General features: G+C 40.8%; 3 protein-coding genes across 4 annotated transcripts in view; all 3 read right to left on the bottom strand.

Moving 5' to 3' along the window:
• lmtk3 (lemur tyrosine kinase 3) overlaps positions 1-987 on the bottom strand; it is a 22667-nt gene extending 21680 nt beyond the window's left edge. For both annotated transcript variants that reach the window (XM_031852938.1, XM_031852937.1), the window contains exon 1: positions 472-987. In XM_031852938.1, coding sequence (XP_031708798.1) covers positions 472-562 — 91 coding nt within the window. In that variant the 5' untranslated portion in view covers positions 563-987. The remainder of the gene's footprint in view (positions 1-471) is intronic.
• A 106-nt stretch (positions 988-1093) lies between these two features.
• leng1 (leukocyte receptor cluster (LRC) member 1) lies at positions 1094-5551 on the bottom strand. Its single transcript, XM_031852963.1, has 4 exons — positions 4985-5551; positions 4348-4548; positions 3085-3392; positions 1094-2661 (listed from the first exon to the last, which is right to left on the bottom strand). The coding sequence occupies exons 1-4, from the start codon at positions 5114-5116 to the stop codon at positions 2442-2444; spliced, it is 861 nt and encodes a 286-aa protein (XP_031708823.1). The 5' UTR covers positions 5117-5551; the 3' UTR covers positions 1094-2441.
• A 55-nt stretch (positions 5552-5606) lies between these two features.
• tmc4 (transmembrane channel-like 4) lies at positions 5607-14625 on the bottom strand. The gene is made up of 16 exons (XM_031852942.1): positions 13494-14625; positions 13127-13313; positions 11691-11839; positions 11433-11582; positions 10624-10709; positions 9732-9877; positions 9415-9562; positions 9119-9277; positions 8870-9027; positions 8033-8159; positions 7305-7402; positions 7006-7189; positions 6740-6870; positions 6473-6628; positions 6242-6320; positions 5607-6091 (listed from the first exon to the last, which is right to left on the bottom strand). The coding sequence occupies exons 1-16, from the start codon at positions 13546-13548 to the stop codon at positions 5999-6001; spliced, it is 2106 nt and encodes a 701-aa protein (XP_031708802.1). The 5' UTR covers positions 13549-14625; the 3' UTR covers positions 5607-5998.
• Between the last annotated feature and the right edge of the window lie 77 nt (positions 14626-14702).

Genomic DNA, 14702 nt, shown 5'->3' on the forward strand with positions numbered 1-14702 from the left:
GGAGAAGGCACATTCAAATTGAGGAAAAATAAAGATGCCAGCAGTGGCTAATAGGCTAAATAATCGCCAGTGCCAAAGCGGAGGCTATTTATAGACGATATCTCGCACTGACCGGCGGTTTTAGCTTGCAATTCATACAGTATACGCTGTTTTTAAATGCCATCGATGTGAGGCCCGAAATCGACCCCCCCCCCCTTCCCTAATATTTTCATCCCTGCATGCAAATGTGATACCCTACCCATCACCAAATCAGCCTCGCTCCTGTTTTCATTAAGTCAGCCACGTAGACTACTGCAACAATAATTCGCATTATGTCTCAGTCATACTGGCTGATAAACACAGTACTCCCCCCCTATGTAGAGAGGCCTTTTCATAACTGACTGCATCCCCCCTCTCTCTCTTCCTTTCTCCAGCAGCATCACTGGCAGGTTTTTCAAACCCCCCTCTTCCTCCTCCTCCGACTCCGCTCACCTTCCCTCTGCGGGGCTCCGAGGGCTCTGTCCGGGCTGAAGTACGACATGATCCCCGCCAGCGCTACCATCACCCAGCAGTGTGGCCGCATCGTCGCCGCGTCCGGAGCAACAACAACAACACCATCCGAGCGACGCTGCCGACTGTCAGTGTTGGTGTCCTCCTCTCTCCCGTCACCCCCGCCACGGTCTGTGCTGTCTCCGGGCTCACGCTGTCTGTGTCTGCCCCCCTCCCCGTCCGCTTTTCTCCCAAATAATAAAGAGCGTCTCCTTGCCTTCCCCGGTGCTCTCTCCCCTCCTCCTGCTCTAATCCGCAATTAAACACGGTGTGCGCGATGCTCTATTGTGCGTCTTCAGGCCACCGCTCGCTGCACATGTACATCACTGCTCCACCTCCATCTGCGTGTGGGAGCATTGCTGAAATCAACCGCTCTATATACACATATAGGCTATATATTTAATTATTTCTTCCTCTATCTCTCGGTGTTGTCTGTGTTTTTTCTCCTCCGCCAGCCTACGTCAGACACACACGGCGCGCATTGTCATGGTCCAGTTTGATCATCACAATGATGCCCCCAAAAATATGTGATAATATTCCCTCAGGGAGGTAATAGGGTGTGATGTGGTGCTCAGTGGGTTTATATCGATCTCATATTGGATTTTTAATCTTTTAAAACATCACTTCGATATTCATGAGGATTTTGGTGTGTGATATTATTTGACCACTATTAAAAATGTTAAATAATAAGATAAAACACGTGTTAATTGACCACGCCTACAAAGAGTGCAAGCTCTCTTCATTTTATAAACAAAACCAAAATTTATCTCTGGGTGTATCATTGAATGGTCATAACTGCACTAAATAAAAACGTTTTTTAGACTCACTTTCGGCAAAAAAAGAAAGAAAAAGAGATCAGGCTGTCATGGATAATTTAGTTAGTTGCAAGTTTATGAGTTACACAAAACTAATGCAGCTTAATACAACAGCCCTGCAATAAATACATACACAGAGGTTATAACGTTCAGTTTTTGTTGAAAGCATTGATTTAACTTGCTGGCCATTTTGGAGACGGCAGGACAACGTCAAAGAAATAATTTACTGTATAATATACAACTTACCACAAAAAACTGAACATAGTCATGAAAGTCTTTATTTCAGCTGTGTGTATTGTCACAACATGTATTTGTAAAATAATTTACAGCGATGAAAAAAACAAGTAAATATCAATCTTTTGTGTTGCTTATTGGTGTTGGTATATGGTGCAATAGGCATTTGACAACAGCAAACATTTTTGACTTGTCATTGCAGAAGAACGGCTTCATTCCATCTTCTGTCCCAGTTAGTTGTGACAGTGAGCCAGCATGCTTTATTTATACCTGTGCTTTTCCTATATCTTAAACTGTGTTTGTGAAAACATTTATATGGTTTTTAAAAATAAAATGTAGAAATGTTCAACTTACAAAGATCAGAAAAATGTGTTCAGCTTAAAGTGATATATGACAAAGTAGAGCTGGAGCTAGAGAATTGTTGGCAATTCAGCTTGAAAAATGAGTGAAATTATACATTTACTGCCAATTAACTAATTAATTACTCGACTAATTGTTTCAGCTCTACTCTCCAGTTTATCTTTCTTTACTGAAAGACTTCTTCGTGTGTTTTCTTTGCTGACAGAGAGCTTCAAGCCCCCTGTGGTGACGACCATCTGCCCCGCTGACGTGATCACGAGCGAAACGCTGCAGGTAGCTGTGACTGACCTCTGACCTTCCGGGTGAAGAAAAATAAATAAAAAGAGTCCTACGAGCTATATTGTTGTATGCTCTTAATGTGGCTCTAAACCTACTTTGGCACACTTTCCATCTTACCTTCTTTCCTCTGGACATTTTACATTTGCTTCATTTTTGGAAAAAACTGGATTCAATATTTGTCCACTAACCATCCAGCACGGATCACACCCGACCAATAAAGATAGTTTACGATTTTAATATCTCATCTCTCCAGCTGTCTCGATCCCGCCTTTGACGCTTTCGAGCCAGTTCTGGGAAATAGGCGCTGTTGTACGGCCTCTCCCTCTCATTTGCGTCCTTCCCTGGCTCCTTCCCTTTGCCGTTCCTCTGGTCGAGCAGGGCCTGTGTTCTCCTCCTTTCATCAGCCTCCCTCTGTAAGCGCTCAGCACGCAACTGTTCTATGGAGCTGGAAAAGAAAGACAGATTTTTCTTCACATTTTATTCACACCGTGACATTCACACCCTCAATATCTTAATTATCAGGAAACTGACACGTGACTAGAACTGTCTCCCTGGACAGAGCCTGGCTAGCTTCTTCCCCTTGTTTCTGGTCTTTAAGCTATGCTAAGCTAACTCCAGGCTAGCTTCAGTTACAGATTTAGTGTACGGACGTGAGAGTGTTATCATTTTCTCATCTAACTTCTCAAAAATAAAGTGAATATTTCCCAAAATGTTGAAGTATCAACTTTAAAACCGGTGAACTAAACAGAAAAACAGAATCATGCAAACTGTACTGAAATGAATCTACTAAATGATCTCATATCAGATACTTCACGCTTTACACTTAGTTATAATAATATTATAATACAAGAGGAGTCGACTTTCTTACCTCTCTCCACTGCTCCTCTTTCCCCCTTTGTCTCTTCTTTCCCTTTTCTTGCTGCTGTTGTATTTTCTGTCCTTTACAGCCAGAGCTTTCTTCATTTCTTTCAACGGGTCTAAACTATCTTTCAATCTGCGATCTCTTTTCTCTCTCTCCTCTTCACTTATTCCCTTCTTCTTATCTTTTTCTTTTCTCTCTTCTTTTCCTTTCTTTTCTTCTTCTTCGTTGCCAGTTTTCATGTACCACGGAGTGACTTCAGACCCCGGTTGGGGTCCTAGAGACACCAGCAAGCCGATAGCTCGTTCCTGCTTCTCCTGGAAAAGACACAAGGAAAAACAGCAGCAATTAAAACGTGTTGTGTGGTGACAGCTGTGCCACAAGATGCTAACAACAGTAAAAGTATTCACTTTTCCTTTTTGGCTAATCTCTTGACTGAGATTTGATTATAAATCTGGATCGCATCCTTGTGTTGTACACTTTGCCCTGAAATAGCAGTTTTGTTTCTCGTGTGGCGTTATTAGTTTTCCCCCACTCTCACGCTCCATCTGTTTGCACTGCTTGTATGCATAATGTGGCTGGGCTGCGTCCATAATATATAATGAGTTTTGTCTACAACAAGAAAGTGACTGCTTCCCCTGATTTTAAATATCCAATTCAATATGCCAGCATCTTCACACGAATGAATGATTAAGGTATTACGGGCTGTAACTGTCGCCCAAACATCTCGATGACTAAAACGGGCCACAACAGGCTCACTGTTTGTTCACAATGTTGTGATCACAAGCTCAATTCCTGTGGTACAATATTTCACAGGCAAACCCAGCACAAGATCAATGTGTGTTTAACCGTTCATAGCTGACGGATGCCTGCTCGTTAGTTAATAAAAGACCTTTGTGTGAAGAGGTAGTTCTACATTAAACAGGCTTTTTCATGTTGTAATCATTCATAATGATCACTACAACACGGCTGGATGATATACTAGAAATTGCATTTGGAAAAACAATGACAACAATTAAAAGGTTCATTCTTGATCTTGAAAACAATAGTTTGACGAAGAATTATTATGACAATGTCCACTTGTGTAGTGAGCAAACTGTCTGTTGATGAAGGCAACAAGATGTGGCTGAAAGCTCCGGAAAAAACAAGTAAGTGGATCTTGTTATAAGACAAGACCAGAATTTAATGTACGTTTTTACAGGTTTATTCTTTTACGCACTTTATTAATACATGATTACTGCATGAGAGTGACAGAAGAAGTAGCATCATCACCTGTTCATCTTTCTTTTCCTTGAGATACTCCTCATTCCCCTTCTTCTCTGAGGACTCCTCGAGGGGGAAAAGATTGAGATGCTCCAGAACTCCACTTCCTCCACTCCGTTCGTCACCACCATCTTCACCATCTTCATCCCTCTTTTCTCCTGCTGAAGGGAGAGCAGCTTGGGATTTCCTTCTCAGATACTCTGTACGAGCCTGTGAGGGAGGAAGAGTCGTTATTCCAAACTAAATATATGAAGACTTCTTTATAATGCATCATATCACAGCCATTCCACAGGCGGGGCGTTATTGATTTTCTGTAACTAAAGCTTCAACCATGAAGCCCTTTATCCTAATTGTGCTATTTTACTGCGATACTATACAAATACTGCAGCACAAGAGTAAGTCTGTATGGTTATTATAGCATGATACCATTGGAGATAAACAATATGACATGAAGACTAAGTTAACTACAAGCTTAGTTCTGATTTCCAAAGAAACACGTTATACTCCTCTCAGAATTACTTTTATAAATATTACCAACGTTAGGATATAAGAACAGAAACAAATATTAACAGTATGTATATGTTTTTCTTTAAACTCAGCACTACTCAGACTTTTGGACAGCTCAGTATGACACACTGTAGGTCACCTCTTGCTCGGCACGCTCCACGCGACGCTTGGCCTCGCGCTCCTCATCTGCTGCTTGGGCCTCGTCCTTCCGCACGCGAGCGACGTTGTCTTTGTTGCGGACATGCCAGCTCTTCTTCGGGAGGATGTTCATTGTTGCCTTGGTGACTGTTGATACTGTACGTTAGCAGTCAGCTAGCTCCGACGTAAGTGTGAATAAACACGGTTAAACACTGACTTTGATAATAAAACCGTAACGCTTGTATAAGGAGGAAGTGGGAGAATGAGTAGGGCTGAAAATTAGCCGAATGTGAAGTCAGAAAAAAGAGAAATGCCACCGTTTTGGTGCTGCTGTTCAGTTGACTTCCATTTTTGCAATTAAGCTAACGTTAGCCAAGGTTTGCTACTTCCCAACTTAACTCAACACGTTAATGACACCGCTGCGAGGTGAGACATTTAACTCGCTCCCTCACAATAAACTCATCTTTTCAACAGTTTAACATGAACAAAAATGACTAATATACTAGCACTGACTTGATGGGATAAGAGCTGCTATTGCTGACGGCTGCAGTAGCCCACAGGAACTAGCTAGTAGTCACAAACAGGAAGTAAACATTAGACAAAAAACACCACAATTCTGACACTAGAGGGAGCTATAAGTCCTCTCATTTTATTAACGTTATGTAAAAGGACAAAATACAGTATATCTCAATTTGCATGGAAAAACATAAGTTTACATTTACAATAAAGACTCAATTTGCATAATTTATATCTGGCTTTATTTAATTTAATACATACCACTTACTTAGGTAGGTTAATAATGAATAAGTTTACATGTTCCAAAAAAACGATCTCTGTCTGATCTGTCACATCTTTTTCTAAATAATCTTGGTGCAGGATTATCTGCTAAATCCCAGCCAGCATTATATGACATTGATTTTATACATATAGGGTGCATACAGTCCTTTCAGGCGCCTCGTCATATTGTATCATGTTTAAAAGATCGTAAAACCAAAACATGTTCCTGATGATATGATCACTCATATGCTCCTCCGGTATGTTTTACTGTCTGATGTTGTTGACTCAGCTTCTCAATCTGCTTCACCAAGAACTGCTTGTCACGGCCCTCCTGTAAGCCAAACACCCACTATTGTATTAGTAAACTAAATGCCTGTAAGTATTATTAATAATATAGGCCTACCTACATATTGTCAATATTCAATACCATGTAAGTGTTTGCTATTACAATACACCATTCAGGTAAATGCCAACAACTTACCAGTTTAAGCTGAGCTCTTAGCAGGGCAACACTTTTCCCATAAACAGAGGCTAAGGCTACGAAATAGCACATCACCACACTGCCAAGGAGAAAGGAGCCTTGATTATACATAAAACAGTTTAATACCACATGCTATGCAGGTACAATATAGGCTTCCTTCTATAATTGGCTTTAAGTACAGTACTGTATATGCCAGAATAATAATCTTACAGAAAGCACAAGTTCACTCACCAAGATAACGCAAACAGGGGGATGGAGAATGCCTGGGAACCAATGAAGAAGAGAAAGTCCCGTGTAATTGTAGAGAGGCGGTAGAAAGATGTTGGAACAATCGACCACATGCTGGGGAAGAAACGGAAAGGACCGCAACCCATAGAAGGTCGGATCCTGGGTGGAAAGAGGGACATACTTGTCTTTAACAATCTAATATAACATTGAAAACATTACTATCCAAACCTTATGATTGTTACTGGGGAGAAGGCAGCAATCAGCACTCACTCAGCAAGACTGTAGATCATGACAGCTGTTGCCAGCCACCAGCCAAACGTGAGTACCACCAGGAAAAAGAAGGTGGAGGTGGTGGAGCGAAACGTCTTCAGTGCCGGCCGACAATTATAGAAGAGTGTGACCTGAGGAGGAAAGTGTCAATGTAGACAGGGTTAGGAACAAAATCAAAGCAGAGTGTTGGCGAATAACTTTCTCCTTACTCGACCAACAAACTGGCATTGTGTGAAATGTTGGCTGTGTTGAAGCAACATCTTCACCTTCCTGAAGTAGAAGAGGAGGACAAACTTGATGGTGTTGATGAGTGGCAGCAGAGGGCAAAAAAGAGCTCCAGTCCAAACCACAGTCTGACCATAAACCAGTCCAAGCACGTTGGCGGAAACTACAAACTCCTGTCGACCCACCCACTGAGCCAGCTTACTGGACCAGTTGTCCACCACCATCCTGACAAACACACACACAAAAACACAGCACAATTACCAAAATCTTCATGTACTGTATTAATTTGAAAGAATTTCCATCTAATTTAATACAGACAAAATCACACAGTGATTTGTACCTGCGAGGAAACTCCACCAGGATGAGCAAAGCAATGTTGACGAGGAGGTCGAACAGGGTCAGCTTGTACATCTCCTGTCCTACACGCGTTTCCCAGCACTGCATGATGACACAAACATTAAATGATGACTCTGTCTTACAATATTTAAATGTTGAAAACATCCTAAATTAACCTTCTTTTATATTCTTTGGTGTTTCACCCAAAATCATAAATAAGGACAATTTTGCTCAATGTAGGCGTATTATTTCCTTATTATACCATTGTACACATAAGCTGTGACTATACTGCATGTCATACGTTATTGAGTACACAGTTGGCTGCTTCCTCTTTGTCAGTTATGACTTTGTGACAGATTCAAAACATACTTCAGTTCAGAATCATGTCGTATTCTCTCTTTATTCTGGTGACTCACAGGTGTTTGGCAAAACAAAACTACCATCAGTGTGTTTATGTCTCATTCTTGCAGATATCTCCTCAGTTGCTCCAGCTAACTTGGAGCTTTGTCTGCATCTGCAATGATTCAAACTGCAAACCGACTTCTTTGCTCATGTAAACATAGCCATAACACAGAAGTTAGATTAGAAAAACAAATATTTTGCATTTATCTCAATCCCTCTCTATTTTCTTTCTTAAACTGTTGTCTAGCAGCTTGGAGACTCTTTCGATCCTGTTTGTAAAGAGGAAGCATATTTAAAAATAATTCACATGTACTCAAGAAGTATAATTACCGGGTAGTCTTTATAGTTGTATTGGCACAGTTTACAATCTGCACCGTCTATGTTCCCTTCGCAGGTGATCTGACGCCACAGGGTGAAGAGAAGAACACCCAGACTCACCAGACGAAGAAACACTGCCCTAAACATGGAACAGACAAGACGCATCATTATCAAACCAACTGTGATACTGAACGACTACATGGTTTAGCTTTAGAGGTTAAACACAAAAGAGAGACTAGTGACTGTGAAATTATGTTATACCGTAACTATTTGCCAGGTGGTAAAGCAGTGTTTATACAACCTGGAGTACACTTCTACATCACTGCACTACATTTCAGAATGGGATATTGTCACAGGTTGATGGGTGAGTTATCCTCTAAACCTAAATGCTTTCATTCAAATAATTGTTTGAAGCCCCAAAGAGGGAAAATTAACTAATTATTTAATTATTTAAATAAATTTTTTTGTTCTTCCATGAAATCTCATGACCCCTCAAATTAATCCTGTTAGCCACTGGAGGGCCCCTGTATGTCTCTGGACTAAACTGTATATAAAGTAGCTCCACCTCAGCCAGCTGCATCATAACAGCATTTTGTTGATAATACACCTGTACTTTATTTAAATACACTTGAATAATGGACTGATACTTGCAATGGAGTATTGGTGCTCTTGCTTACGTAAAGGTTTTGAGTATTTCTTCCACCACTGAGGTCAGGTGACACACATTTCCAGGTTTTGTAGAATATCAGAATTAGTTTAAAGCCTTAACCCCTAACCCTTTACAAACACAAATGACTAAATGCAAATGCTCTGACATAACAACTCTCTCACAGAAACACCAGTGCCAACCTTAACAGTGCCACTATGACAGTAGTGCTGGGGGTGTATCGCTCTAACAGGGCGATCTGGTCACATAGCAGCGGCACCACGAAGTTTCCGGCGGTGATAACAATAGAAGGTAGATACTCGAAAAACAAACCCAGGATCCCTTCCTCACCACTCTTTGTCTGTGTGTCAGGGATGGGAAACAAAAGGTCACCGAAGACTTTCAGACCCAAAACCACATGAACATCATCGCACACCTTTTCCATAATTTACCTGGCTGAAGGTGGTGGCCGTGAAGATGCCATAGAAGGCTGCTATAATGAGCCCAAATGCAACAAAACACATGGAAACACGTAGAGAGTATACAACTATTTTTTGAGACAAAGTCAGAGCGGCTGCTCTTTTCTTTATGCTCTCCTCCTCCAGATCCACCTGACAGAGAAAGAGAAAAGAGACGAGCGGGGGTCATCTGAAAGCATGATTATGCAAAACTGTGATGTGCTGCACAGAGAAAAACTCTTTTTACGGACTTTCTTTCATCCTGCTAAGTGGGACAGATCCCTCCTGACCTGTAGCCGGTAGTGGACGTTCTTCTGCTTCAGTTTGGTAGCTTGGTCTCCCTGGCAGCCATAGTCCCAGCCAGTGAACACTATCATGCTGTAGTTGCCCACGGCGCTGCCTCCCGTTGCCACCGCAACTCGAGCTGTGGTCCCCATGCTGCACATTAAGAGGGACGAGGAGACAGATGCTGGTCAAGGTGACTGAACTCTCGATTCAGGCTGTTAAATGTCATTCTGTTTATAACCCTCACTGAGACGGCTGAACACACATACACACAGACTGCACTTTGATTGTTCATATTGAGTCTGGTTGCTCTGCGACTGACCGTACAATGATACAAATGAGACAAAAGATAAAGTAGAAGACGGCAGTGAAGAGGTAGGCCAGGGGGATGTTGTAGGAGACGTTCCTGTCCTCCACCATTGTGTTGTTGTAGTAGCCGTAAAACAGGTATGAATACTCCATGAAACCCTGAACAGAGAGGAGACAGTCACCAAGCATGTCTGATGTAATACATGTTCATGGGTGGTGGTTTGAATCCACGTTTATCAGGACAGAATATAGTAGGAGCATGTGGAAGCAGTACTATTGATCACTGAGGTTATATCCACTTTATTTTATGTTACTTTCAGTTTTGTTGAAAAGTTTGATTTTAGGCCTCAGCCATAGACTGTATATGACTGTTTTAAATGACCCCCCCCCTTCTTTTCATGATGTATTAAGAATTGTCTGCTCCCATCCAAGATGGAGTTCGGCACCACGTCTATAAAAACACCTTGTTTTGTTTTTTAGTCTAGAGGTGCCAGTAGTTGGATATTGTTTGGACGGAGCCAGGCTAGCTGTTTCCCCCTGTTTCCAGTTTTTATGCTAAGCTAACTGACTTTAGGCGGTTGCTTAACATTTATACTTAATATAAACGGGCATGAGAGTCACCAATCTTCTCATCTAACTCTTGGCAACCAATGAGACCTCAAGTCAGCATGTAAAAGTATGTCTAGAAATGAAGTATTATCCAAAAAAGCCACATGTAGGACTCATGACCTCAGTACTTCTAATGTCCTGGCTACGGTCTCGTCTCAGAGAGTTTAGACATATATAGAAAGCCGAAGGTTTAAAGAATCACAATGTCCAATAATGAATAACACTAATATCTGTCTCTGTATACATTCTGCACGTCTCTTATCTTTGAAGGTCAGTGCGATGCTGCAGTTTCTCACCGTTCCCGAAAGTAAATCAAGGAAGTAATTATAGAACTCGACCAAGCCTTGAGGATTAGGGTCATAAACCATGCATTCATCTGGACCTGGAAAACATAGCAAAGAAAAAGCTTTATCATTTCTGCATACATACTCATAAATCACAGCATATCTGAAACTTTCTGAACGTATAGGCCATGTAGTTGTCCTAATGTTTTAAGAGTAACATAAAGAGAAGAAGAGAAGGAGAGTGAAAGCCTCAGCGGTGATTAGATGCAGGCCTGTAGCTCACTTGATAGCAGAGGCAGAGGGTCTTAATCCCTAAACTGTCATCTCGATAACGCACATAAGACAGCTTTAAAAAAATCGAAGGGTTTTATCAAATATAAAGAGAAATTGTGGCACATGCTCTTGTGAAAATGACTGAGGGCAAAAATGATAAAAACTACTTTGAGCTTTGGAAAGTCGGTAGGAAAGAAGCTTAAGTTCTTAGCAGTGCATGATAAAATGTTTCCACATTATATCTTCTATATTTTACACAAACTTATAGATCAACCTCAGGTAATTACATTTTAATTTAGAGATTGTTTTGGGAATATATCTTCTGCTCATGCACCGGTGACTTCACTTTATTTCCGAGGGGAATACTACGGCTGGTACTGCTGTAATGCCTCTAAGCCCCTGTTGCCTGGAAACTGTGGCATCAATTGTGCTGAAACGTCAGAATGCAGGAAAGAAGAAGAAATGAAGATCCATGAAAACAAAGTGCCATGTGTTACCCTCAAGGAAATGTTGTGAGCTAACAAACTGCAGCTTGAACAAGACATTACCAGTGCTGTTAACAAGGCTGGTCCTGGCAGATCTGAAGACAATGCTGGGGATGAGGACAAATCCAGCAATCAGCAAAAAGGAAACAAAATTGAGCACCACCAAGAATCGCAGGAACAGGAAGTAAGACTGGACGCCACCTCCGAAGTTCCCTGGGGGGGAAAGGGCCAAAGATTTTATTAAAAATGCAAAAATTGGACAATATTATGCATGTAGCATACAGCAAACTGTAGTCCAGAAATGAGTAATTAAAGGTTTACCTCCAATCTTTTGCAAAGACTTTCTCCACAGTATGAAAAAGTGGAGAGATTCTCTGGCTTTTACTTTGAGTTTATGCAGAGATTTGGTCCTTTTCCGTCTCCAGGACTGCCTGCTGTAAACCACAGGCACCTGCATCTGCTGCACCTGCCTGTAATAGACACGTTACACTTAAATGACTCTGGAGTAAATACTGTGTGATGTAATTAATCATTAACATTCTTATATTATGGCTCTGTACTCTCCAAATAAGTTTTCCTCAAAAGAAATTAACTACACGGAAACTAGCGATAGTGTTCAGGTCGTACATTTCTAATGAATTATTCCAATTAATTAAGGTGTGTGACATTCTGTCACATTAGTGTTCCTTGTTTTAAGCTGTGTACCATTTCAATTATTAAAGATCCCGTCCACTAAACAATGTGTGTTGCTTAGTGTTACTTCACTTAGACCATAATTGTGCAAAACAATGTATGTGTGAAGGGTGTATGAGTTTGAAGGAGGTAAGTTTGTCTGTGCTCACCTTAAATCTAGGTTTAATTTAAGACGTGTATGTATGAGCAAGATTTTGTGACAACACAGCTAGGTTTGGCAGCTAATTGTGGTTCGATTTGCAACTTAAGTGTGGAAACTTGAAGCCTCTAACACACATACAGTGCACTAAGAACTGAAGATAGGGTTTGACTTCAACCTGCAATAACTAATTTTTGGCCACTTGGGGGCATCTGAACTGACACATCATCACCGTTTAAGTTGAAATGGGAATTTGGTAGCAAACAGATGCTTCTTAAACATCCAGCTGTTACAATGAAACATTATCATTCATTTGGAGTCATGTTTTAAGTCAAGTCAAGTCAGTTATTTCTATGGTTTACTTATGTAGAACATATAAAAACAACAGGAGTTGACCCAAAGGTCCAGCAGGGGTGATCGGGTTAGTCTCAATACAGGTATAAACACAATTAAAGACATAAATGGTGCATAAAAGACAATAACACATAATTTAATACTATGAAATAATAAAAGGAAAGTAAGAAGGACTGGAATTTCAGGCCACCTGATGAATGCAAGTCCAATATTTACTCTGTATTGGGTCTCTACCAAGTTCTAAAGGAAATATGTGACTCTTCAGCTGCTGAATGCTCCACTAACTGTGTCTGTCTGCTGTTCGGTGCTGACTACGTATCTTACAGTAGGTTTTTAGAGCTTTCTTGCTGAAACCAGCAGCTGTAAGAGTGAACCATTAAAGTTGACCTGAAACTCACTATAAGCTCCATATAAATCTTTCTCTGTAGATTCAGAACTACAAGCAACTCCTTTTACATTGAAACATTGGTTAACACTTTATCTTTTGATATGTTATTATTGTAAAAATATGGATTATAGTCCCTTTAGATTATATTTCAAAGTGTTTTAAGATATAAACCATGTTTCATACCTCACAGCTCTTTTCAGGGCCATGGGCAGAGGAATGGCCCTGAGGTCCCGAGGCGGTCCACTGTTGCCCTCTTCATTCTCCTCTGCGAGGGTCGAGCTCAAGTCGTGCTGAGGATAGTTTTGATTGGACACTCGAGATGAAACCCGTCGTAACCTTAGCGTATGCTGTTCACTGGGGTAACCATTCCCTGTGAGTGGGTAAGAAAAAACAGCAAAGCAATATGAGTCAACACAATTCAGTCAGATTAGAAGATGATTCCACATCAGCAGAGATATTATTTAGATATTTAGACGGTTGAAATATTGTCTAAGTGTTTAAAATGAACTAATATAGAGGTAAATGTGTTCAGAGGTAAGAAAAGACACACCTTCATCGTAGTCGTACGCCTCTCTGGAGCCTCGTCTCTGTGGTTCACTGGACATTTCTCTAATGTAGTTTAACACAACGAGTATTCAAGACTTTCCTCTGTAACTACATCTAATACTTTACCAGCAACAGATCCAGAACGAAACAAATGGTGAGGAAATGCTGCCTATGCAGGAACACCTTCCCTGCTGTTTTCTCTCACGGACTTCACTCCCCTTGTAAATGACCACACAGGTACTTCCTTGTATGATTTAACCCATTATTTCCAAGGAGATAGTTGCCATTCATTTACAATTTGCACTGTCCAATAACCAGCCAGAAGAAAAGAAGCATACAGCAAGAGAACAGGTTGTACTCAAATTACTTTGTGTTATTGTGGAGTTCAAAGAAGAGTGAACTTCAGGGATTATTTTGGTGAGTTTAAACTGTGGGCAGTGATGGGAACAAATGCAATGTATGATTTAAATGTTACAAGTTAATATGAATTCACCAACTACGAAATGTTTGATTTAACAAAAGGGTGCAGTTTCTCTTAGCTTAAAGAAGCTGAAAGAAAGCACTGAAACGCTGGTGTGAGGGAACTAAGCAGGCGTGTTTTTTGTTCACTAACTAGGAGAATTAATGTTTCCCCAGTCTGACAACTGAACAACTGTGATGTATAAAAGCCTTTTTCTACAAGCATTATCCTAATGCGTAGTTATAGACTCCATGTAATAAACAACAAATGCACAGATGATCATATAAAGTATACTTTAGAGAAAGAATAGGCAAGACAGTAACATCGATGAGGAAATGCTGATATGTATTCCACAAGTAACACTGTTATAAGAGCAGGGAGCGTTACAGTCGGTGCAGCATGTGAAGCTGGAAAGGCTGAAAAATAGTGTGGAGATGAGCACAAGTCACAATCATCCCTGTGCAATAATGAAAACAAAAGGGAATCACATGACAGGTAACATGTGGAGAGCAAAACACAAAGGGAGACGAGACCTTTCAATTCCGCTGTGAGTCATGCTCGTATATAAAACACAGACACGGTGGAGGTATTCATAATCTCAGACAGGAGTTAATCACGGTTAAGAGCCGGGCGATAGGTCAATATCATTTATCAACTTTCAGCGGAAGCATGTGATCGATATGATCACATGATGTTATCATTGCAGACATTTCTGCTGCCCGAGCAAAAAGCATTCGTCTTGTAGATATTATA

The sequence above is a fragment of the Anarrhichthys ocellatus genome, unplaced genomic scaffold, assembly GCF_004355925.1.
Source record: "Anarrhichthys ocellatus isolate YVR2014 unplaced genomic scaffold, GSC_Weel_1.0 scaffold13, whole genome shotgun sequence".
Classification (NCBI taxonomy): Eukaryota; Metazoa; Chordata; class Actinopteri; order Perciformes; family Anarhichadidae; genus Anarrhichthys; species Anarrhichthys ocellatus.

Bases quoted from the DNA above. Each gene is read 5' to 3' on its own strand.
- tmc4 (XM_031852942.1), bottom strand. From the start codon at position 13,548: ATGTCCAGTGAACCACAGAGACGAGGCTCCAGAGAGGCGTACGACTAC. The intron at 9,563-9,731 runs GTCAGTCGCAGA...CTTAATGTGCAG, and splicing joins CTCATTTGTATCATTGTACG to CATGGGGACCACAGCTCGAG. The intron at 9,278-9,414 runs GTCAGGAGGGAT...TTTCTCTGTCAG, and splicing joins ACGTCCACTACCGGCTACAG to GTGGATCTGGAGGAGGAGAG.
- leng1 (XM_031852963.1), bottom strand. From the start codon at position 5,116: ATGAACATCCTCCCGAAGAAGAGCTGGCATGTCCGCAACAAAGACAAC. The intron at 4,549-4,984 runs GTGACCTACAGT...CCTCCCTCACAG, and splicing joins TGGAGCGTGCCGAGCAAGAG to GCTCGTACAGAGTATCTGAG. The intron at 3,393-4,347 runs GTGATGATGCTA...TGTCTTTTCCAG, and splicing joins AGGAAAAGAAAGATGAACAG to GAGAAGCAGGAACGAGCTAT.